We start from the raw sequence: 25,128 nt of genomic DNA, 5'->3' as shown, positions 1-25,128 counted from the left end.
GTGGCGCTGTTACGTGGTTACGTGGCGCCGTTGTGTGGCGCTGTTACATGGCGCTGCTACGTGGCGCTGTTACGTGGTTACGTGGTGCCGTTGCGTGGCGCCGTTGCGTGGCGCCGTTGCGTGGCGCCGTTATTATTATTTAACGCATTTGTGTGAGAATATGTTATGGTTGGTGGATTACAGCTACCAGACATGTTTGGGAGGGATGTATAGTTTTGCATTTCCAGGGTGAAGCTCGGGCTATTGACCTCTACATATCTTATTTTGTTGAGCAGGACACCTGACATTTGCATTGACAACCACCTATTTGACTTTATCGATGTTAATGCCACCCTACCAATCAATTTAACAAGGGAATACCGTGAAATACAGCATGTTTGTGTATCAGACCTGTGTTGTGTTTTCCTCCGTATACTGAAACACAAAAATAAAGCAGTAATAAAGATAATTTGTGTTAGTTCACTGAACAAGCTCAGATTCATTACTTATTACTTCAGCGTCACGACGTGCAACTGAGCAGATGTGTCAGCTATCAATAGCGTTTTTCAACCTTGCAACATAAGCAACCTTCACTGGTTTTACAGGATGTGGATGCTCCCAATGGGTGACTGTAGACAGTAGGTGTGTGTGTGTGTGTGTGTGTACTGAAGCAGGAGTGTTTTCTCAGCGGTTAGAGGCTGACAGCCTTTGTATGTAACAAAGGTCCAGCGGAGCCCTATGATTCATGCAGCCAACAGCGGTTCTCCACCTCATTTATTCACCACATGGACACAGAGCTCATTCTCCATGCTGAATATCTCATGACAAGCGGCACGCTAGCCACTGTGTGTGTGTGCGTGTGTTTGTTTGTTTGTGCGTGTGTGTGTTTTTCCTACTGGGCTGGCTGCCGTCCGGCTTACCTTTGAATAATCATTCCCCTTTCAAATGTCACCTTCCAAACTCAGTGGCCCCCAAGCGGATCACTGTGGAGGGGCCATGGTGACTGTCCGTGTGTGTGTGAGCAAATTAAATAGCGAGAGCAAGACCTTAACTGTAATACGGAGAGAGAAACTATCGGCTCAGAGCTGAAAACACTTGAGACTGAGATACAAAAATAAAACAAGTTTCTTAAGGGTGTGTGTGTGCGTGTGCTTGTTTGTTTGTGTGTAAACGAGGTGATAGCATCTCCATAACCCTTATTACAAACTCTCTGTATTCTCACTCACGTCTCTGAGGGGACCACGTTGCCATGGGAACGTCATTTAAAATCCATACTCTTCTCTGTGGTGTTGCATTGTTGGTGTAGAAAGTTCTCCCTTTAATTCATGCAGCAAAAGAAGTACACAGACAGTGCTATTCAGTGCTTTACACTGCAAACTGCTTCAATACTCAGGGGGTGTCCAAACCTCTGGAGTCATGTAATAATGGCTTCTATTCAGAACCCAAATAAACACTTACTTATGCACCCTGGGTGAGATATCTAAACAATCCCAATCTTTTTAGCAGTATTTTCTGCAGTAAAAGTGGAACTTGCAGTACATTTCTCAAAGGTTTTTGCACCGTTTTCGTTACTGTTCCACCAAGTTGGATGAAATCACAAACTCCTGTTAATCCTGAGCGTGACTGTGTAACCCAGATAGAGTGGGAGACACTGTGTCCCACCTCTCTGACTGTCTGTCAGTGGTTTCCATCTAATCCCTTAGAACTTTCATTTAGATGTCGCATCCGGGGAAATGACATGCATGAAATTTGACCTCTGGATTGAGCCCATTCTAAACACTGGGATGGGAGTGAATAACAAAAACACATTTACAAGAAAATACAGCAACATAATTGAAATTAATACATTTCTTTCAAATCCACCCAGGACCGCTGACACCCTGCTTGAGGACACGCCCCCTAATATTGTATTTTACCACCCATTGCTCTAATTATAGGGAGCACCAGCTCAGCCCATTGTAATATTATACATTTCCTTGCAGGTCAAATATATTATTCCGAGATACCGATTTATTTAGGTCTAATGTTCCTGTATGAATATTGAAAAGGGAAATAGGGGGATGAAAATGTATTGTATGGTGGAAAATTAAATACATCTTTGCAGAAATGTCCTCTCAAGACCGTTTATTTATGGGACAAGACAGAAAACAGGCAGTGCATGACTCATTGTAGCGACCTGGGAATCAAATTTGCTGGATATTTAAATTGTAACGTGAAGACAATGAATAATCTTAAACAGTGTTTCAGGAGCCAAGTTGTAGATAAAAGCGTCCAATTGTTTAGCTTTATTCCAGCACTCATCCATCCTCTGTCTCTCTTCCAAAATGATGTTGTCAATACTTTATTGTACCAATTAAAACAATGTCAGCGCTATTTACAGTATATAAATCCACACACAACTAAAATAAACATTTTCTCCCACAAAATTGAATTCCCATACAGCTAAATTACATTCTTAATTTCTTAAAGTTGTGTGAAAAAAAACTACTTTTTTTAGGTTTAGGCAAAGAAATTACTGTGTTAGGTATGGTAAAAAAAACAAAAAGCATAATGGTTTGGCTTAAAAGAACTACAAAATTGGAGGAGAGTCTCCACTGTGTTTTTTGACCCTTCCCCCGACCTCCTCCCAACGTTGACTTCCACCGACTCATTCGACTTCAAAATCAAACACAATCCACGACAAAATGTAATTCACAATGCAGCTTTGGGAACCTGATTTTTAGGAGACAAATACAGATCGAATCTCTTAGTGTTCTGCGTGTTTATGAAAAGGACAGTTGTACATGTTTGCTCTTCTGATGACCCTTAAAGTCAAACCCGTGACAGCCCTCTTGCTTCAGGTCAACACCGAGCACCACTAAGTGCGTCATTAGTTTACCCGGCACCGTTTGTGCCAAACGGTTTCCTTCCACACAGGCGGGAGATTAAGGCGCAGTGACATCCGGACAGGATTGTTTTTCTCGCCCGTAGCGAGCAGCTACTGAGCTCTAGATGTGCAGTTCAAGTATCAAAATGTAGCACCTGTCGCATGCTTTTTTTTTTTTTTTTGCATCGCAAAGTAGCCGGCAGTATTGGTGTGACTCAACAGTTCTCTAAGCCAGTTTGCACGCTTTAGAGACTACTCAACGGACTAGGACAGAGGGTCCCTGGTGGTGGATGGTGTTCGTCTCTGCCCAGATATGGGCACCCTTTCAGGGTGCATGCTCTTGGCGGTGCTTTGATGGTGAAGGTATTGTCAGATCAAAGCCGTCCTCGAGCCCTCTCCGTTCAGGGAATACTTGCCCCCCCCCCCCCCCCCCCCCCCCCCCCCCCGCGCTCTCCTCTGGAATTTGTTATCTTTGATCGCTGAGCGGCTCGCTCAGGCCACCAAAGACACTCGCTGAGGGCTGATTGCAGGGACGCCACCATCTTCAAGGTGGCATGCTCCTGCACTGTTAGCGGGAGGAGGGGCTGCTTTATCTCAGCCAGCGGATACGTTTACAATCATTTTAAGATGCGTGGCGAACTAAGTTTAACAGCTAGATTATATACTTACACCTCTTGTCTGGTAGCCAGGCTATCGCGCCGCGCTCAGGTAAAAGGTAGCGCCATTGGATGAGGTGTAGCCTATTGAAGTATTGGCTTTTAGTATGTAAGTAAGTATTGCACTCACTACAACAATGAGCGTAGTTGTTGTCAACTCCAGTAATCTTTGAGTAACCATCACTTGTGTGTGTGTTTGGAGGAGCTCAGTTTCGACAAAGAGAGCAGAAAATGATTTACACCAACTATGTAACAAATGTAGGCTCAGGGCCCGTTCAATACCGGTTTTCAGAACCCATCCCTAGCAGTATTGATATTGAGGCTGATACCAATGAGATACAGTTATACCGGATTATATGCATGCATTATTTTCCTGTTGTTCCCCCCTCTGTAAATCAGTGTGAATCTCATGTTGGAATGGCAGACTCCGCCACTAACAATGAAAAATACTACATAGATAGACACCAAACAGACAATGAGTCGCACCAAAATCACAGTTTGAATGCAGGATTATGACTTTAATGTGTAAACACGGCACATAGAAGAAAGTCCATCGCTCAGTGTTACTACATCCAAATGAAATGGATACAGCGTTATAGTGTCAGCATCGTTAGACCTCAGGACCGACTCTGTAATCCAACAACCGTGTCGCCAACTCAGGAGTCTTTCCTACCTCTACCCTTCATCCCATATAATCCAGCATAATCCCCTCATGTGTTGTTTCAACAGGAAATGCATCACATTAAGGAAGCAACGGTACCATTTCATGTGACCTTAAAGACATTTACAGTGCGTTTACAGAAATAAAAAGCAGACCCGTTGAACTTTTGATGCACTGCTTCGATCATAACTCAGTGGACTACATCCGATACGAGACATTAAATCACGAAAAACACAATTTAAGCAAAAGCAAGAAATTGTGTTAAAAAAAAAAATAAAAGGCTATGATATGTATTTGTGTTGCAATGGTGATGGTGCTTCAGTGAAGGGACTATATTATATGTTTTAATCTGCTGCAGTTCTCTTTGCTGCTGCTGTCAATTACTGCAGACAAACCTGTTTAATCACTTGATAACTTTTGCTCCCATTTAATCTCAAATTTTCCCCCAGACACGAAAATATCTAAATCATATGTCATTAGTAACCCTTTTTAAAATACAGAATCATCCTTGGTCAGTTGACAATGACCAATAAATCCCCTATCTTGTCCGTACTGAATGCGTACAAACACAAATTGACTGTTGGCCGCCGTCAGAAGGGCCGGAGATGCTTCCTGAATACCTCTTCTTTTGGCCTCTCGCTCTTGTCTTTCTTCCCTAACACGTCATACACGACAGCAATCCCTTTGAAGACTCGACAAGTGTCATATCTTTTCATCGATCCATGTATTGATCTTCGTAATGACCCGATTATCATAGAAATAGATAAAAGGAGCTTCGAGGGCAGAGAGAAAATACAAAAAAGAAAAGACTGTAGCGCTTCAATTAGGTCTGAAAAGCTTACGATGGTGACCTGACGTGAAGTTGCTGCTCCAGTCTTGTTTTCTAGTGAAATACAATCTTCTTTCCTCATTCTCATTTTGTCCCGCGGTGCAGTTGTGTTTGCATGCTTGTGTAATTTATCATCCATTTCCTACTTCACCAGGCACTCAGACAGACAGAACGAGATCTAACAAAATAAATCAACACGCAGACAAAATGATGCAACGAGGTAAAATACAAGGAAACAAGACTTATTTTTCATAATAAGTGGTAGATATTGCGCGACGTGATAACTGCCCGTTCTAAAGGCTTCTAAAAAGTCTAAATGTATCTGAGCAGTAACATCTGTTACGATGTCATCATTGTCACGATTTTCAAGGCCGCATAGAGCTAAATTTAGTTCGCCCTAACATTTCTCAGGTAATTGATAGGGGGAAAAAAACGATGAGATACTGATGAAGAAATGAAGAGAGGGCTCTGACAGAATGGGATCAACTTAGAAACAAATGATCTGGCAGAGTCGAGATCTGTCACATCTTTGCCTCTTCCCAGGGCAAAATAAACATCCGTTTTACCCGGCGTGTGCTTGATAAGGAGTGCCAGTTACACTAAAATATCAAGGAAAGACGAGGTAATTTAATGTATTTACATAAAGACCTAAAGCACTTTTTTTATTCCTTCTAAATGCAGCAAAGAAAGACACGATGTGTTCATGTCTTCAAATCACCTGGCACTCTTCTCAGCAAATGCAAAACAACTACCTTGTATCTAACGCAGTAAGCGTGACTTGTCGGTGTGGATAAGAGAGCGCAGAAGACTGTGGATGAGCCCAACTGTTTGCCGTTAGAGATCAGATGTCTCTTTCGTCAGGAGGAGAGTGTGGAGTATTGTGAGCGTGCTCAAGGATGTTTTTGTCCACGTGTAATGCACAAGTCAAAGCTGCAGACGTGCATCCGGGGCTGTCGGAGAGGCTGCTGCAGGAATACAAAACAAGTGGAAAGTAGGAAACATGAGAAGGCTATCGCGTGTGAGGGATCTGAAAACCTGTCTCTGTGGCTGGAGGTAGTTCTTGTTTTACAATATCTTCATCAACCCCTGAAATATCCTTTCAAATTTTCCACTCCATCCTCTCATTAGTCTTCGCAGTCATGATGTGAAATGACCATCTGTAAAAATAAATAAAAAAAGTGAGTAAAAATATTACCACAGCCGTGCTATATGCAGCTTTAACTTCAATATTGGTTTTGGCCCGCATAGCCGACTGCTAACGCTCTAGCGAGGTGCAATGACTGATGGGTAATCTTGCTTGTAATTCTATCTTAACGGAACGATGACACAGGGATTTGGTCAACAGTCTATTTATTCCACAGAGTGATGTTTCTTAATGTGCGATAGAGACATGTCCTGCGTATATATCCGAGTCGTGCCGTAAACCTGTCAAGTCGCTCTTTGTGTTTCACTATCACCCCGTCGTTTGGCTGTCACAGAGCGCTTGTTTTGTCATTCGTCTCCACCACTCGTGTTTTTTCTGTCTATTCAAATATCGGTTGCGAGCCGCGTGCTTTCCATCACAAGACGAGAAACACAATCATTGTGACGGATTGAGTCTGAGCAGCAGGTTCATATGCAGGGCAGAGGAAGATGTCGGAGGACCACCGCGGGAGTTCACAGCGGAACTAGAACAAGGATCACATTTCACCCTCATTGATGAGCATAGCTCGTTGGTTTCAGGATGATGTGTACAAAAACACACTTGTAATTTGCATGAAGCTACACTGGCTGTACGTGACTGCTTATTATACTAGTAAGGCACTTTATTCCACTACTAACAGACCATCCTGCTTTGTAAAAAGACAAAGAGTCAGGTTCCCGTAGTGGAAAAGGCCTCGTGGTCACCAGGGACTCAGCTGTAGCTCATGATCCTTCTGAACTGAATTTCTTTCCATCTGCCCCACTTTGAGTACACTTTGTCAAGCAGCACACAGACATTGACAAACTATTTCATGAAAGCATAAACCGACATGTGTACTCCTTCGGGGCTCCTCTCTGACTCGGTTTCTTGATGTTTCTCTTTTTCTCCGGGGCCCTTTACCAAGAGGATTGAATCCCCGCGTGTGTCTGTGTGTGAAAACACTCCTCCGGGGCCGCATTGCAGACACATTCCTACACATTCCTACACATTCCCGTCCTTTCTTAACTTTAATAACGTGGGATAGGACCTGATGGTGAAGAAGTATTTAGGAGGGAGATTTCAGGTAGCTTCTTGAAGATTAAGTTTAACTCAAACTGGGAAAGGACCCGATGTCTCCAACAGCGACATCGACTTGTCTATCGACTATCAGTATTGTATGAAAAAGTCGATTGGACACACCTACATGTTTGTCCCCCCCGACCATAGAAAACATGTTCTCAGGATAACAGGAAGTGTCCTTAAACTCCTTAAACTCATTCCTTCTTCCAGCCTTGTCTACCCGGTCCCTGGCGCGTTTGGTCCATTTCATTTGTGTGTGTTTGCTAAAAGGCCGTACTTCCTTTTTTTAAATTTAAGCGTTTTATGCTTCTCAAGCTTTTCCTTCAAATTACCCTCCAGCTCTCTCTCATTGTCAGGCCCGAGAAGTAGAAAGGCTTTTTTAAGTGGCAGATCAAAGAGATGGGAGCGCTTGGCAGCGACGCATTTTACAGGGAGCAGATGTTTTACCACTCCGTCTTTCTGAATTTAAAACCTGGCGAGGATTTTTCATGCAAAGTGCTCGATGAATCACCGCACAGCGTCAGAACCACCCCTTACACATTTCCAACTAGTGTTGGTTATTTTCTGTGTTGGATCCTTGCCGGGTCCGACTGGTACGTACCACCTCCAGGAAATAAGAAATATACTCGCGCTCTAAAGTCCGACACTGACCCACCTATTCTTTGATATCAAGCTAACTGCCACACCCCCCAGTTATGAATCTGTACCTGAGGTGGAATAAGTCAATCAATAAACTATCAGGAGTGATTTATTATTATACAGTGGGTACGGAAAGTATTCAGACCCCTTTAAATTTTTCACTTTGTTTCATTGCAGCCATTTGCTAAAATCAAAAAAGTTAATTTTATTTCTCATTAATGTACACTCAGCACCCCATCTTGACAGAAAAAAACAGAAATGTAGAAATATTTGCAAATTTATTAAAAAAGAAAAACTGAAATATCACATGGTCATAAGTATTCAGACTCTTTGCTGTGACACTCATATTCAACTCACATGCTGTCCATTTCTTCTGATCCTCCTTGAGATGGTTCTACTCCTTCATTGGAGACCAGCTGTGTTTAATTAAACTGATTGGACTTGATTAGGAAAGGCACACACCTGTCTATATAAGACCTTACAGCTCACAGTGCATGTCAGAGCAAATGAGAATCATGAGGTCGAAGGAACTGCCCAAGGAGCTCAGAGACAGAATTGTGGCAAGGCACAGATCTGGCCAAGGTTACAAAAGAATTTCTGCAGCACTCAAGGTTCCTAAGAGCACAGTGGCCTCCATAATCCTTAAATGGAAGAAGTTTGGGACAACCAGAACTCTTCCTAGACCTGGCCGTCCAGCCAAACTGAGCAATCGTGGAAGAAGAGCCTTGGTGAGAGAGGTAAAGAAGAACCCAAAGATCACTGTGGCTGAGCTCCAGAGATGCAGTAGGGAGATGGGAGAAAGTTCCACAAAGTCAACTATCACTGCAGCCCTCCACCAGTCGGGGCTTTATGGCAGAGTGGCCCGACGGAAGCCTCTCCTCAGTGCAAGACATATGAAAGCCCACATAGAGTTTGCCAAAAAACACATGAAGGACTCTCAGACTATGAGAAATAAGATTCTCTGGTCTGATGAGACCAAGATTGAACTTTTTGGTGTTAATTCTAAGCGGTATGTGTGGAGAAAACCAGGCACTGCTCATCACCTGCCCAATACAATCCCAACAGTGAAACATGGTGGTGGCAGCATCATGCTATGGGGGTGTTTTTCAGCTGCAGGGACAGGACGACTGGTTGCAATTGAAGGAAAGATGAATGCGGCCAAGTACAGAGATATCCTGGAAGAAAACCTCTTCCAGAGTGCTCTGGACCTCAGACTGGGCCGAAGGTTCACCTTCCAACAAGACAATGACCCTAAGCACACAGCTAAAATAACAAAGGAGTGGCTTCGGAACAACTCTGTGACCATTCTTGACTGGCCCAGCCAGAGCCCTGACCTAAACCCAATTGAGCATCTCTGGAGAGACCTGAAAATGGCTGTCCACCAACGTTCACCATCCAACCTGACGGAACTGGAGAGGATCTGCAAGGAAGAATGGCAGAGGATCCCCAAATCCAGGTGTGAAAAACTTGATGCATCATTCCCAAGAAGACTCATGGCTGTACTAGCTCAAAAGGGTGCTTCTACTCAATACTGAGCAAAGGGTCAGAATACTTATGACCATGTGATATTTCAGTTTTTCTTTTTTAATAAATTTGCAAAAATTTCTACATTTCTGTTTTTTTCTGTCAAGATTGGGGTGCTGAGTGTACATTAATGAGAAATAAAATGAACTTTTTTGATTTTAGCAAATGGCTGCAATGAAACGGAGTGAAAAATTTAAAGTGGTCTGAATACTTTCCGTACCCACTGTATGTGCTTTGCTATCCGATTGAATAAAAATATAATAAATACAGCTTTTTCAATAAAATGAAAATATAGAAATAGATAGTAAGACGATGCAGTTCTTTCTTTTTTTTTCGCTTTCTGTAACAAAGATTTGATGTAGATTTTAACAATACAGTACATGAAGAGATTGGTGCAGATCAAAACAGCCACGAATGCTGATTGGCATCGAGCGGTCCTATTCATGACAGCGATGGTTTGAAATGACATTTGGACCCGAGTGGCTCTACTTTAGTGCAGGGTGTCTGATGTGAGGACATATTTTGAAGCCTTGATGCCACTATTTCCTCCCCGCAGGGACGTTGATCGCTTACACAGAGGCAGCTTTTCTGACACAAGTACACACGAATGAATTGCTGCACATTTTATTTTCTACTTATCAAATAGTGAGACATTGATTTACATTGATTCTCCTTCTCTTATAGTGACAAAACGTATTGATATATACATATTGTTTATTTCAAAGGTTTACCTACTGGACGCACTTCACTGGGAAGTCCATTGTCAGTGTGTGTTTATGGTACTATTCACGTGGGTGTAGTATGAGCTGGGGACCTCTAGTAATCTGTTATAATAAATACTTTGTGCTGCATTATTTGTATTAAGGGTGCTGTACAGTTTAATATTATTGTTGTTGCTATTATTATCTTAATCCCATATAAATGTGTCAAGTAAAAATTCCACAACAAATGAGCGACCATATTTATTTCTGTCTACATTCAGCGTTACTCACCAGGACGCTTTGTGAGCTTCCTTTAGGCGCACGTGTTTCCTTATAAACATTTGCAAAGCCCATTTGAAAAGTTTGAAACATTGCATTGTTTAACATCCACGTTAACTAGCTTGTATTCTTCTTCTTCGCAACGTTTGTTGGCGCATCAGTGTGATTTCTTGACACGTTGGCGCCACCTGTCCATCACTGGAATAGTGTGAAAGTAATGTGTATGTATGTGATGCTCTAACATCCAAATCATGTAACAATAAGCAAAACGTTTTTTTGAGGAGAAGGGAACTTTATTTTTAAAGAGAGAGCTTGATTTTTTTGGGGGAAATATATAAATTTGCTTTCGTAATGAGAGTTCTATGATTAGATTAATGCCCTTCTCATGTCTCTATTCTAAATATGAAGCTAAATCAAGCAGCCAGTTAGCTTAGCGTAGCTTTCCCCAAGTGCTGAACTATTCCTTCTGTATATATCTGTGGCTAGGGTTACACTTGTTTTCAGTGCGCCAATAACAAAGTTCTGCTAATTCGGTGATGAACACATTTCATTTCCTATAAATACTTCACAATAAAGTCCCCTCGTTTTTTGTTTTTTTTGCCACTTACTCTTTCTCCCTGCAGTATGAGTAGACTTTTTTTTATTGAAGAAAATATGCAAACAAAACGCTGCTAATTTGGTGCTTAACACATTTTATATATAAACTCTTCACAACAAAAGTTCTCTGTAAGAACCTCTCACAAAATATTGAGGGAATACTCCACTGAAAGTCTGTCTTTTGAGTATCTCACACACACACACACACGCATGCACACACACACACTGCCTGTCGGCTTGGAAAGTTTCCACAGCATTGAGCTTAGATTCGCTCCAGTTCAAACTGATTGCAATGTTTGGTGGAGTATCTCTTTAATTCCCTGAAATGTGTGCCTTTCATCATGTCTCCGGGCCAGTTGCTTTGCAGGATGTCGGTTTGACATCATCATCATTATCACCATCCCCACTCAAGATGTCAACAGGATCCACACCTTATTACACTCACACACACCGATGTGTACGTAATTGTGTGTGTGTGCGCGGGGGGCCCCTTTGTGTTAGGTGTTAATGTCAAACAATACTTTACCAGCAGTCTAATAACTCTTAATTAAGAGCTGAATGCCAGACCAGGAGACTTCATTTTTTCTGGCAGGATGTCGGCCCACATGCACACACACACACACACACACACACACACACACACACACACACACACACACACACACACACACACACAGTATACACACAGATCCATGTCGTCAGAGGTTGGGGGGGGGGCATATGAGTTGATCAATAATGACATGTCTGCCTTTTGCGTGTGTGTGTGTGTTTCTGTGTGATCTTATACGCTCACATTAATTGTAGAAAACAGGAAGAGTTGACAGTCTGGCGTCGTCCTGATGTGGATCTATTTATTATGAACATTTTATCGTTCCACAATAACACATGCACAGGGTTTCCTGTGCATGTGCTTTGTTGATTAAGCTTTCATGTGACTGTAATTATCATGCTGTTAATGAATGCAGATTTGCTATGAGTAGCTGTCTTGCTATATAATGTTTGTAGATATTGCACTTATCCAAAAGTGAACACAGTAACACTTTGTGGTTTGTGCAATGTTGATACTGACAAAGAGAAGTGTCACATGCTTGTTTGTTACATCTTTACATGCAATGTAACCTGAACCCTGACCATAGCACAGAGCTAACATGACTAGCCGTTATCATAATGTAGTTCTGTTTCTAAACTCTAACATTATTGCCAATAATAACTACTTTTAATCACTTTTATAGGACAGTACATTTCACATCATTGTAAAGTCAAGAGACTTTTAGAGTTACTTGGAGGACGCTGTCCATTAAATCTTCTTCCGATGAAAGAACAGTTCCAAACTCGATGCTTAAAAGAAGGTCAAATAGTTTCACAGTTGGCTTTTTCCATGTGGGACGAGTCACTAGAATACACTTCATTCCAAATAAGAGGCAGAATGAGAAGAATCTGTCATTTGCGGCTCGTAAACAACTTTCAAAGTTGGCCCCTCCTCCCCAGCTCAACAACACCAGAAGGCCACTCCCCCTTATCGGTGTCAGAGTATATTTGCCTTTTTGTCTGACATTTTTGTGCCGTTTTTCCTCTTTGATGCGCGTTCACTATCTGTCATCCGGTTGCTACTGTGTGTGTGTGTGTGTGTGCGTGTGCGTGTGCCATGGCATTTTGATGTTAGCGCTGATTTAAGTAGCCATTGGGGGTAACACCTCCAGCATGAAGACAAATGAGTTTTTATCAGCTATTGGGAAGTGTCTAACTAGACAATCATTAGCGTAGCACCCACAGCAACGCACTAATTAACCAACACTTTTGCAAATTTAAATGTCCAAACAATACACATTCATTTTCAAAATCACATTGTTTACGCAAAGGAGTAAATGAAAGAAGAAAAACATGTAAATGCCATCATACTTAATTGACACATTACATGTTCTAGCCACAGGTTGCCTTCTTGCAAAGTTGCGAGGGGAAATCCAACATTGACACGATGAACATATTAACTGTTATTACCTCTTGGTGGTAAGATAGCTGGGGCTACGTACTGTTTGTAACTTGTTAGCATCCAAACATTACACAGTGTGAGTCTGAGCTTGCACACATTAAAAGGGGAAAAGCATGAAAGAGTGAAAGAAATCGGGTATCTCACAGTTTCTTTTGATGTGTGGTGTAGAACGGTTTTAAAGGTTCTTTGTGGTGACATGTTGTCAGAGAGAAACTTAATTATTTGTTCAAACAGAATGCTTTAGGCGGCTGAAACTATTGCACCAGCTAGCTTTTGGTCTGGCTTTAGCTGTGTAGTTGGGTGTTTCGTTTAGGTTCTTAGTTTTGTAAAGCTGTTCTCAGATAAGATACGTTGAATAGAAATATATACTAATAATAATTCATATTTTGTTAATCAGACATCAAATACTTAGTTCCTGGGGTTTGGCAGTATGTGTAGCCAAAATTCTCAAAATTCTTTAATCTCCCTTTATTTGTTTATCTGCGAAGTTCTACCAAAGTTATTACAATTTTGGACATTTCTTTATTTTTAGTTTTGTTACAAGTTGAACCTTTGTGATGCCTGTTATGTTGAACGCCCGTTCAAAGCATGCATGTATCAGAAGGGGCCTCATGCTTGGCCTCCGACATCGCCTCTTCTTGCATCTTTCTCCAGAACTGCTCATCCAAACGACTTCACGCTCGACGTTGCGCTTCCTTGCTCCGTCAGCAAAGCACTCGCCAAGTGTGAGGTCGATCGGATGAGCAGCTGTCGAGAATATCGAAGGACAGACACGCATACCGACCGAGACTCATTCCATTTGTTTGGAATCTTGTAAACTTTAAGGAGATAGCGCTTGGGACGACTGATTGCACGAGGGGATTGAACACCGCTTAATAGATGCAGATGTAATGGATGTTGATCAGCAGAAGATCTGACTTGGTGTTTGCCGGTACTGACCACTTTCTCAGCATCCCTCTAATCTATCAAGAGAGACACGCTGAGTCATTCGGGCATCGAGTCATTTATCCTCCTTGCCTGGCCCCTAACTGCTCCATCTATGTCCTAATGATAGTTTAAGCCACCTCGACAGGGCTCACATCTCCATTTTAAACTTTACTGAATAATCGTTGCTTTCGGGGATGATCGTTAAAGGAGTGAAGCTAAATGGGGTGATCCATAACTGACCCCAGATATGTTTTTGAGTTTAATCTTTTTGCAGTTTCCTGAAACCTGTTGTATATATTTGCATATTAATGCGCAAGCTGCTACCCAAGGTAAAATGGGATGTTAAGGAAAAAAGGCCTGCTGTCTCAGTGTATCCTTCCCTTGATTATTTCTAAATGTCAGACGTTCAGTCGGAGTAGAAAAGGCCATTGAACCGTCGTGCCGCTGTGGCCGACATCATTGGCTGGAATGTCCATCAGCGAGGAGGATGACGGAGTGACTGGTAATCTGCTGGGTGAAACAAAGCGATGTTCACCATTTATTCATATGCAAATGATTTCATTAAAAAGGCAATGAAAGAGGGGAGTGCATCACAGGTCTCTCCTCTTTATATTTCTGTGATGCATTTGTTTTACCGGCTTTGTGAAGAGTTGAATTTCTGTGGTGATTACAGTGTCGGCTGCCTGCTCTAATAACAGTCCTGGTGACCCCTCTCAGCTGAAAGGTGAGAATTGGATGATCACTTTAAACAATACCATTTAGAGTCGGTACAAAAATCGGTGTTGAAAAAGCAATGGCACTCTGATAAAATCACTGTAAAACTCCAGATCGATGGAAGAACAAACTAAAAAGAAACCTGAGGTGCACATTTCAAAGGTATGAATTCGTCAAATCAAATTCACAGCAAAGCAAATTGCTACATCCAGGTTTCCAAATATTAATATTCAAAGCAAAATGTTACACAGAGCTCGGTAAGTCTGGCAATGGGAGGTAACAGATCCTCAGCTGCTAATTTGCAGCCGAAAAACAGGTGATTACATTGCTAAACATACAACCTGGCAAATTACACATCATCAGATGTAGTAGGTTTTCTCTGCAGCTGTTTTACAGTCATCATGTTTGTTAGTCTGCACCTGTAAGGCACCGAGGAAAGTCCCCATCAGCAACCCATCATCCCTCCATCCTGTTTGTTCTGCCGTTGGGATCAACTCAACACTAAATGCAACGACATGGCTCATTGATGTTTTTGTAGTCCGGCGTTGGCTGGACCGGCAATACTTTTGAAGTTGCAGTAATTTGCTCTCCTACAGAGACGTACATGAACATCTTTGTGATGCTAAGCAGAGAAGGGCGTTAACACCCGATGGATTGATCCATCATCGTCGGTTTTGTCCCGCCCATGTACGCTGAAAAACGTCTTTCATGTTTGTCTCATGGATGAAGTGGTTTGTTGGTTTTTGCCAAACGTGATACTGCTGACCTGTGGCTCTGTGCGTTACGCCTTTGAATATATCATCCTGGATCAATTCATTGTTGCTTTTGCTTAGAGTTGGGTCGATTTCAGGTTTTGCCAGTCCGGTCAGGTGTGCGAGCCAAAACCAGTTTGATTTTATGCAGACGTAGCGAAGCGGCATTTGACATTATGACATGTTGCTCAACGTGCTCATCCAACTTGTTTTGCAATAGTAAATCCAAACGTCGCCAATGTGTCGACAATTTGGCCAACAATAATCTGTAATACTCAAAGAAGTCTTTTGCTTGATATGTGAGGGTTAGCACTTCTTCACAAAGTTGGTCTCCACAATCAAATAGATTGAGCTCGGTCAGAAGCCTGAAGTGGAGATTGCAGTAATGTATAAATCAGAGTATACACAGAGTGTCAGTGTGTGTGTGTGTACACTGTGAGCTTGAGTGTGTGAAGTGTGTTTTTGATGGATGCGGTGCAGCTGCCACATTGACTTTTTCCCGCCTCTTTCTCGACTCTTGTATTCCTCGTCAAACTGTGACAGGTCCTCTGAGACGTCTGTCCTGCTGCTTTCACTCAGAATGAATCACACAAACATCAGATAGCTGGAGTACTTTCATATCGAGTCTGGCTAAAGCACATGAAGATCTGTACCATAGGCATCGTTTCTTCAGGCCTCCAGAACGAGTGGGTGGAAACATCAAACCAGTTGGCCAGTGAAATAGTAACCCACACTAAAAGTGTGTTACTTGGATATATTTCAACCAGTTCTCTGTGTGCTGTTTCATGTTTTTAAGATAAAAATCAGCCCTATGTATTCAGAGAAACAGTTTTTTAAGAGAGCCGCCAATAAAAAAAAGTCGATTTTTTTAATAAGCCAGTGAGCCTCATCTACCAACACCTCCAGCTGGGACAGTGTCCAAAACTGTGATCTGGTAAAAGAAAGAGTTTGTGATTGCTTTCACTTAAAGGCCAGAGAAAGGTTTTGTAGCATTTGTAGAGTTTTTTTTTTATTGTTCATATTGATAAATTGTCCTTTAACTACAAATATCCAACATATATTTAACATTACACGCATACACATGTGAACTTGGAGCCATTGGCAGAGGCGGGGACCTTGGTGTGCAGACCCCCGGCAAGGCAGACTGGCTCTAGGGACGTGGAATGTCACCTCTCTGGCAGCGAGGTGGATCGGTGCCAACTAGATATAGCTGGGCTCTTCTCCAGTGTGAGAGGAACTTCTGTGGTATTCATGGCTTGGCCATAACACACACCATGTTTGAGCATCTGGCAGTTCATAAGTGTACTTGGTACCAGAACACCCTAGGCCAAAGATTGGTGATTGTAGTCTTATCACCAGATCTGCCGCTTGGCTCGGCCACTCAGGTGAAGAAAGGAAGAAGAGCTGCGCCAACTGATCACCCCCTGGTGGTGATTTGGATCAAATGGCGGGGGGAGGCTGAAAGACAGACTTGGTAAACCCAAGCGTGTAGTGAAGTGTAACTGGGACTGCTGGCTGAGGCCCCTGTCCGCGAGGTCTTCAACTCCCGCCTCCATACGAATATTTTGGCCCAGGAGTCTACGGAAACAGCAGACAGGTACTGGTTGGCCAGAAGAGCTGCAGCTGGGGCGGTTGCCAAAGAATAAACCCGGAAGTGGAGAGGGATTTGGAGACTTTGGTCAGACATTTGGTGAAGAACTTTCGGTTGGCCTCAAAGAAGTTCTGGCAAACCGTTATCCCTCGTTTCCCACTTCCCCTCCATGGAATTGTTTGCACACTTATCGTTTTCTTCTTCGTGACCGAAATGGATTCGGAGTGAATAATGAGCATCTTTTCTTTTGATAATATTAACACACCGAAGTGTCTCTTTCCGTAGTGTGATCAAGCGTATTCGTATGGTAGCCTGCCGATTTGAAGTAAGATGATCAAACGGCTCAGATGTGAAAGTGCGATTAACTAGACTTGAGTTCAATAGAGAGAAGGAGAGAGAGGGAGGTGACTTTCAGTGATCAACAGAGCCAGACCGCTGCTGGAGGTGTTTTAGTGGTGAGCTTGGACCTGCTGATGAGACTGCATCGTGGGCCGTCACCAAAGGTCACCGTGGGTTAATAATGTCCCCTCGAGACAGTACATCAACTGTCCTGTAATGCCACACAAAGACACACACACACGCACATACACACATTCAACTGAATACACACTTACTCAGTCATACCCACACACCGTACATAGAGATGGTATATTGTTCTCTCAGTATCGGATGCATGCAATGGTCACGGAAATAGTGAAGATGGAAAATGATCAAAGCATTTAAATGATGAAGTATTTACAGCTTGTAGCACATGAATTCTTGGGAAATGTTGAACATGTCTAATTGTGCACGTTGGTCAGGCTGAATGCAGAATTCAGTGTTTTCAGCACAACAATGTCACCACATCATCCCCAAATGTCATGCACCACCTCACTCATTATGCCTCAGCAAACCTCCTCCTCTTTTTTTTTTTCTCTCCCTGTGTCACATCATGGGCTGCATCCTTCTCACACGCCTCATTGCTGCTGGTGTGAGTCATAACCAGAGAGCAGGAACGACAAATACTAATTGAAACAAATGCATATGGAATTTCATTTCATTCAAATAGATATGCTTATGAAATACATAAATATGGCTTTGAAATAAATAAACAAGGCGATACATACAGTATATAAATAAATTCACTTATTTCCTATTTTATATTCCTGATATGAATGTGGAATTATGAAAATAAACCCCTGAAATAAGTCCAGGTAGTCCTTTGAAAAACATCCTTTTTTTTAAATACAAAAATGAGGATCACCTGTGTTTCGTTTGTAGTGAACTGAAAAGTCAAATCTTCCCTTCTGAGGGAGCAGGTGAATCCTGGAGGGAAAGAAACCTGTGACTGTGGAAGAGATTTGCTTTCCAGCAAGACGCTGAGCCCCGGCATAAAGCCAGAGCTCTGCAGGAATCTCCTCAAAACAACACGTTGATGTCCTGGAGGGACCCAGATGTCACTCACATGGAGAGTTTGCAGCTGCATCGTCTTCTGAGCCCTTCTGAAGGGCTTAATCAGTTTTGCGGAGAACAACGGGAAAAATGACAGCGTCCAGATGTGCGAAGCTCATAGAGACCCATCCACACGGACCCATGGCTCTAATTGCTGCAAAAAGGTGCATCTAGTGAATAACTGTCTTGGGGGCGGTTGATATACTTTGTAAAGAAGCACTTTCTATGTTATATTTTTTATTAATTTAGATGACTTTGTAGTAAGCTGTTTTCACTTTGACATTAAAAGGTTCATATTTACATCACGTTTTCTACAAAGTTTCCCATCATTGTTTATCTCGATGTACCCAAATCCTGATATTAGGGGATGGTCACAGGCATGAATCTGAATTTTAATTAAAATAACATAACCCCAAATATTGTTTTAGCAACAACCCCAAATATTTTACAACTATTCCAATCATGAAATTAATTTAAAAAAAATGGAAAACAGCCATTGTCAATATTCTCCTTGAATCGTTTTGGCATGTTGTACTAATGCAATGAATGAAAAATGAATAACGTGTACATACTATTCACATAACTTGAAGTGGATTCCAAGAACACATGGGAGTACATTCTGTGCACTGTGACGCACACCAGCTCTCCCAGTACTTAACCTGTGACCGGACAGGAATGTAGATGTTGCAGCCATGAAGGGAGAGGAAATATGGATGCTAATGTTTTTAATCCCTTACTTTTAGACGTTACTCAGCTAATGGGTTGCTCTTGAATACGTGGGCTCTCTGTTTTCATCAGATTGGCCATTTTCTGTGCCGCTGATTCATTGCTCAGTCTTGTGTGTATTTGTTGACCTCAGATACTGTCGGACATGAAATCATGTTTTGTTTTTTTTTAATTTGTTGTGGGAGTTAAAATGTGATCTTTGTTCTGGATTAAGTGTCAGGTAATGGTGTTGTGCAGTGCACTGATTATCAACCACTTTTTTTCCCACCAGCAAATTAAACAAACTGTTAAAGCATCTCATTGTACAAAAGTTTAAAAAAAGCTGCTGCTGATTTACTTTCCACAAAGTGACTTCAGTGACCTGCGTCTGCCTCTCCCCCTTGTCCAAATCCAGTTTTACGGTTTAACTGCAGCTGTCCTTACATGGTGCATACGTCCATATCAATAACAATATTAAAACAGGGATGTATTTCACAAGTTGCTGTCTTTTAATGCGAGTATTTGTACACTGAGGTATTGCTACTTTTACCTCTGTAAAAGATCTCAATACTTCTTCCTAGAATGCAAATGGTGTAGCCATTTTGAGGTATTTTCTAGGAATAAACTGTTCCATACCGGCCCGTTTTTTAGATTAGGAAAATTCTCAGACTGTAAGTGGGAAACTAGGGGACCCATAAAAGGAAGGTTTGCCTGCGATCTTCTGTTCATAAAATGGACTGTAACCCCTGTTGTCTCTATCCACAGGGTGTAGGCGCTGACCCCCACATAGCCCTGGCTCATCCCCCCGAATCCAAGCTGGCCAAAGAGAAGGCAGACGAGCCGTCGTTCCAACACTTGGACTCTAACGAGATGACCATCAGGATAGGTAGAGCTGGACCTCTCTCAGGCAAGCCTCCCTTCATAGACCCACATCGACTCTTGCAAAAAATGTGCTGGATTTCAGGAAAGAAAACTGTACATTCCACATCATCAAAACAGCTGTAGCCACTGTAGTCCCTCTCAAGGCAAGGTTTTCGGCACCAGATCACACTGATGCAGATTACAAGTGCATGCAAAGGGACTGCATTGGCTACCGCTAAAATCTCACCTGGAGCTTCTCTGATGGCTTCTTTCCACTGTCCTGATTTTTTTTTTCCCCTTTTCTTCCTCGTCTGTCCATCCGTGATACTAATTGGGTGTTTCAATCTGGATAGCTCACCACTGTGTTTTCTTTTACTACACTACACCCACTCAGTCACATACGTACTGTAGTACACGTTTTGCGATGTCGAGCAACACGCTGTTTTAAAACCGGTAGGCTTCCGTTGACCCAGATTGAGTTTTCAGTCGGTAAGATTAGACACACGACTCACGTTGTGCTCTTGACACTGTGCAGCCGAGGAGCTGATGCACACATCTCACCTTCCAGCGAGTCAGAGGAAGATTATATCACGATGAGCGATTACAGGCAGGCTGCACGGGCACATCTACGTGACAGATGGGTGCAACGTGGTGGAAAATGATGGGGCAAATAAAATCAGAAAAAACTGTTTAACTGAAGAGGAAAGATAGAAAACGCTGGCGTTTGGCCGTGTTTTGTGTGTTAACACCTAGTGCTGCTTGTTTGTGGCAGATGAATTGTTTCCTCGCCTCCCTGGCAGGTGCAATTTTAATTACAAGGACATTATAATTCATCTGTTGTATTCAGTGTGTTCTTAAACTGTGTGCCTGCCGACTGTCTCTCAGTGAGCACATTAAATTTGAGCGCAACAGTGGCTCCATGCGAACACGGTTCCTTTGGTCCGGACCAAGTATTGTTTATGTCACCTGAAGGAGTTGCTGCTGCACCTCGCTGAATTATAAGCACTCATAAATATTCAGAATGCTTTATAACAATAGTCATTATAAAGCATTTTTGAATGACTTTTTGAATTGCTGGTCTTTTTTTTTTTAAAGGATCATTGTGTATTATACTTAATACTCTTTTATAATGCATTATTATCACTGTTATAATCCATTATAATGGGATTATAAATTACTGGAAGTGGTCATTGTTTGCTTCAAGAAAAAAAAAGATATCATTAAATCAATATGAAAACGCACTCGAGAACACACAAAACCTAATACCACTTTTTACTTTAAGCAAACAATGATATATTAGTTTTATAATGACATTATGATTCATTATAAAAATAATTATAATACTCTATAAAACATCTTTTGATGTATTACAACTATGGGAATTAAAATACAATATTACCCTTGTAAAAATAAAGTCAGTAAGTGACCAGCAACTATGAAGTATTATGATTCTACATCATGAAATGCTTGATAAGGATTATCGTTATCCAGAATTCTGTGTTTATAACTATAAATATACAGTGCTATAAGCAGTTTATAACGCATTATAAGTATGTATATAAAGCGTCAGAGAAAGTGTTTCCCAAATAGTTTTACTGTTAAAAATTTAACAATGGTGAAGTTTCTTTTTGTTACTGAGTCCAAAACAAAAAACTAAATAATTGACCCTTTTGGGATGTTCTCGGCGTAGCGGTCGGTGTGTCCCATCAGGGCCCCTCCTGGAGAGCATGGATGGGAAAACTGTAGCAGCAGGAACCCGCATGCAAAACTACTTTACCTTTAGCAATGTTGTCCCATAATTATGTAAAGTATATTTTGGCATGTCAAGCAGGAAAACAGGAAAGCAACAGGAAAAAGGGCAAGTGGAATTAACAGCATTAACGATGGCTCCGTTCCAATAAAGTGTTCTGAAAGCCACGCTAGTGAGCCGGCATACACAACAGCAGGGCTCTTAAACCTGCACACCTAAAGGGAATGCCGCCATCATTAATAAATACACCCGGGCGTTTCCTGCTGACATGCAGAACTGCCTGTTGTGTAAAAGTTAATTCATGCAGACACAAGTGACAGTTTGATAGCAACCTGAGCATTGCTAATGAATCAAAATAGCTGGGAGCCGGTTGATTTCTCTGCGAGACTGTGTCCGTCAACCCTCCTCTTCATTTCCGTTATTGTCACAGTGACCTGACAGTCATCCGGAGATTTTCTGGAACGAGGATTATGACATTTTTCCTTTTTAAATCTCAAGGGGAGTTTGGCAGACCGCTGATGTAAGCACTGTTGTCAGGTAGAGCCGCTCAACGTTAGATCTGAGCGAAAGCACGGTGAGAAGTCTTGAGTTGCCTTGATGTTATTTTCAGGGTTAGCAGCTGGAGGTGCTCAGCAGAAAGACAAGACAGGAAGGGAGACAGGAAGCCATGAAAACGTGTTCAAATTGAAAGAGTCTGCCCTCAGACAGAAAATGGGAATGAGAAGCAATAATCGCGAGCAGAGAGAACCGCATTGTTCGGATAAGCTACGATTACAATATTGACAAAAACCTTTGGAGAATGCTGTCTTTTCAGTGTTGTCACGCATGCATTGGCCTTGAATCCCAGCTGCCCTCTGTGTTTACAGTGATGTGAGACATTTCCTGCAGCACTGACATTCAACAGATTGAATATATATTTCACACTAGCTTCTACGGATCAGTTACAAATTCATTGCATCCCTGTGGCTTGCCCGAGGGCGTACCAAGTGAGCCGGCTATATATATATATATATACATACTGTATATAATGGGGATCACATTTTTCTGAGTCACGGCATGTTTGTGCAATTCAAACAGCACTTTGCAAGCAGGGAGTCATATTTCCTAGTGTTTGTGTAGCTCAGTCTGTTATGCAGTTTTACACGTCTGTAAAAGTATATAGAAAAAGGCTGAAGTGCCATGTTGTGAAGGACTTCTGCAATTCATACCTCCAGTAGAACAAATTGGGGCTTAGCGAGGTTCTCGCTTGGCACAAATACAGTTGAAAGCGGGACATTGTCAGTCATTCTCAAAACAATAGGTCCTTGATTTTCAACAGAGGTAGAGACCAAACCTCTATTCTAGAAGTGGACCTATCAAACAATCGCATGCGTATATACAGTATACTGTATCTCTCATCTGTAGCCAGCTGAAGCTAACAGCGAGTTGGTTGAAAACACCGTCTCCAGCTGACTTTTTTTTTTCTGTAAATGGTTCCTGCATATGCACTTGACCTGCTACACTAGTTAGCTCAAATACCTGGACAAGTGAGAGATTACATGAATGCCGCAGGTATTTTTTCGAAACAGCATGTTTCACTCTTCAAAGGGATGACTTTCAGGATAACCGATGTGTTGGAAAAATTATACCTTGGATAGCAAGTTTGGCTGGGGTTGCTTTGTCTACCTTTTTCCATATTGGAGCAGCTGTTAGCCTATACACTCTGATATAGTAGCATCCAGGACCAGCTTCCACATAGTGGGGAGATACTAATCACACAGCGATTGTGCTATCATGAACAGGGCTTTCTAGTACCGGTAACTTAACCTTTAACCCCTAAAGTGAACATACTCTAGTATGAAATGCCCCTGGCCTTGGACGTGACCCCACGTTAATACTCCTGTAAGATGTAAGCTAGTTTGCCGGATACGCTAATATCAGCAGCTAACATTAAAGCACTGTTCAATCTGGTGGCATTTCTGGTTTTGGAATGGAACGGTGTAGATGTTCACGGTCTGTGTTAGGGGGTTGAGTTTGTTTCTTAGCAGAGGAAATGGGTAAGAGATGACGAAATGCAATACACACGGCCCAGTGTTGCCAGATGGGGAATGTTATCCCTCCCCACAGGCTTAAAATTATTATCGTATTTTAAAGGAAATTCTTGTACGCAAGTCAAAACCATGAGAACATATCGCCGTAAATGTGTAATTTTACAAAACACGTATTTAAATGACTTTTTGACATGCGTGCAAATCTACCTACATGTCTTTTTTTTTTAAAGCAAGCTGAGGTAGCTATGATGCATAGAGGAGTTATGTGTCCACAGGCCTGACGATGTTTTAAGCCTACTATCCTGCCATTTAAAGATTGAATTATAAGACAGGAGAGAAAGAGCAACAGCCGTGCTAACGACTTGGATTCATCGCCATCAAAGCGGTATACCCAGCCTGATTGGCTGGAAAGAGATCACGTGAGACTAGATCCATATTAAGCATATTATCCAGAAATTAATAAAAATGAGACTTCAAATGAGACCTCCAAACATCAGATTGACTTTGCCAGATGTCGATCTTCGTCAGGCTTCTCTCACACACTTCAATTCCCTACACCTCAGTTGCATAAGAACCCATCTTGAAAGCAATCAGACTAATATTCGTATTGACCACTGACATGAACTCACACAAATTACTCTCAATCTTTCAATGTCTTCATGTTTCTGCCTTTTAAGATGATTGGTGGTTGCTTGCTCTTTTCAATACCTGATTCATGTTGGGGTTATTTCCTCCTGTCCTTTTCAAGTGCCCTGTTGGTTTCAAAGGCTTCTCTGTAAAGCAGCAGTCACTGCTTTTTCAGCCATCACAGAAGATTAACGAGCCAAAAGTTCCATCCTTTTAGACCTCCCGATGTGTGGTATATGAATGTGGATGGTATGTATTGCCTTCTTTTCCCTTAATTTCATCTACTCAGCAGGATGTTCGTCGTTAAAACTAGAATAAAATTGCATTCTCACTGCTAAGACAGACATCTGATTTTCTGTTCTTAGAAAAGAGCTCTTAGAAAATTTAAAAAAAGGTCATCTTTTATTGACAGGTGAGTGTTGGAGCAAGCAGAAGTGTTAAAATGTAGATGGTTAAAGGGGCTCAATGCACAATGGGGAGCATTTCTATAGCCCGCCGGCTGAACAGGCCGCTCGCAGCCCATGGTGCTCGCAGCCCATGGTGCTCACAGCTCATGGTGCTCACAGCGTTGGCAAACAATGGCAACAGTGCTGACAGAGATAGCAGGGTTTACCTGGGAGGGGGGACCAGAGGGTTGGCACTACGCTTCCGTGACGACTATATCTTTACATATTAAATCGTTGTTTGCAGCTATATTGTGCCTTTGAATGTTTAATAGAGAAGCTTTTTTATATGTAAAGATATAGTCGTCACGGAAGCGTAGTGCCAACCCTCTGG

General features: G+C 42.0%; 1 protein-coding gene across 3 annotated transcripts in view; it reads left to right on the top strand.

Moving 5' to 3' along the window:
- The window catches only part of slc39a11 (solute carrier family 39, member 11), a 110,137-nt gene that overhangs the window by 39,535 nt on the left and 45,474 nt on the right, over nucleotides 1–25,128 (top strand). For 2 of the 3 annotated variants that reach the window (XM_031842164.1, XM_031842172.1), the window contains exon 5: nucleotides 19,849–19,990. In XM_031842164.1, the coding sequence (XP_031698024.1) occupies nucleotides 19,849–19,990 (142 nt within the window). The remainder of the gene's footprint in view (nucleotides 1–19,848; nucleotides 19,991–25,128) is intronic. The other variant, XM_031842180.1, reaches the window with a different exon arrangement.

The sequence above is a fragment of the Anarrhichthys ocellatus genome, unplaced genomic scaffold (assembly GCF_004355925.1).
Source record: "Anarrhichthys ocellatus isolate YVR2014 unplaced genomic scaffold, GSC_Weel_1.0 scaffold4, whole genome shotgun sequence".
Taxonomy (NCBI): domain Eukaryota; kingdom Metazoa; phylum Chordata; class Actinopteri; order Perciformes; family Anarhichadidae; genus Anarrhichthys; species Anarrhichthys ocellatus.
This window is presented reverse-complemented; position numbering and strand designations above follow the sequence as displayed.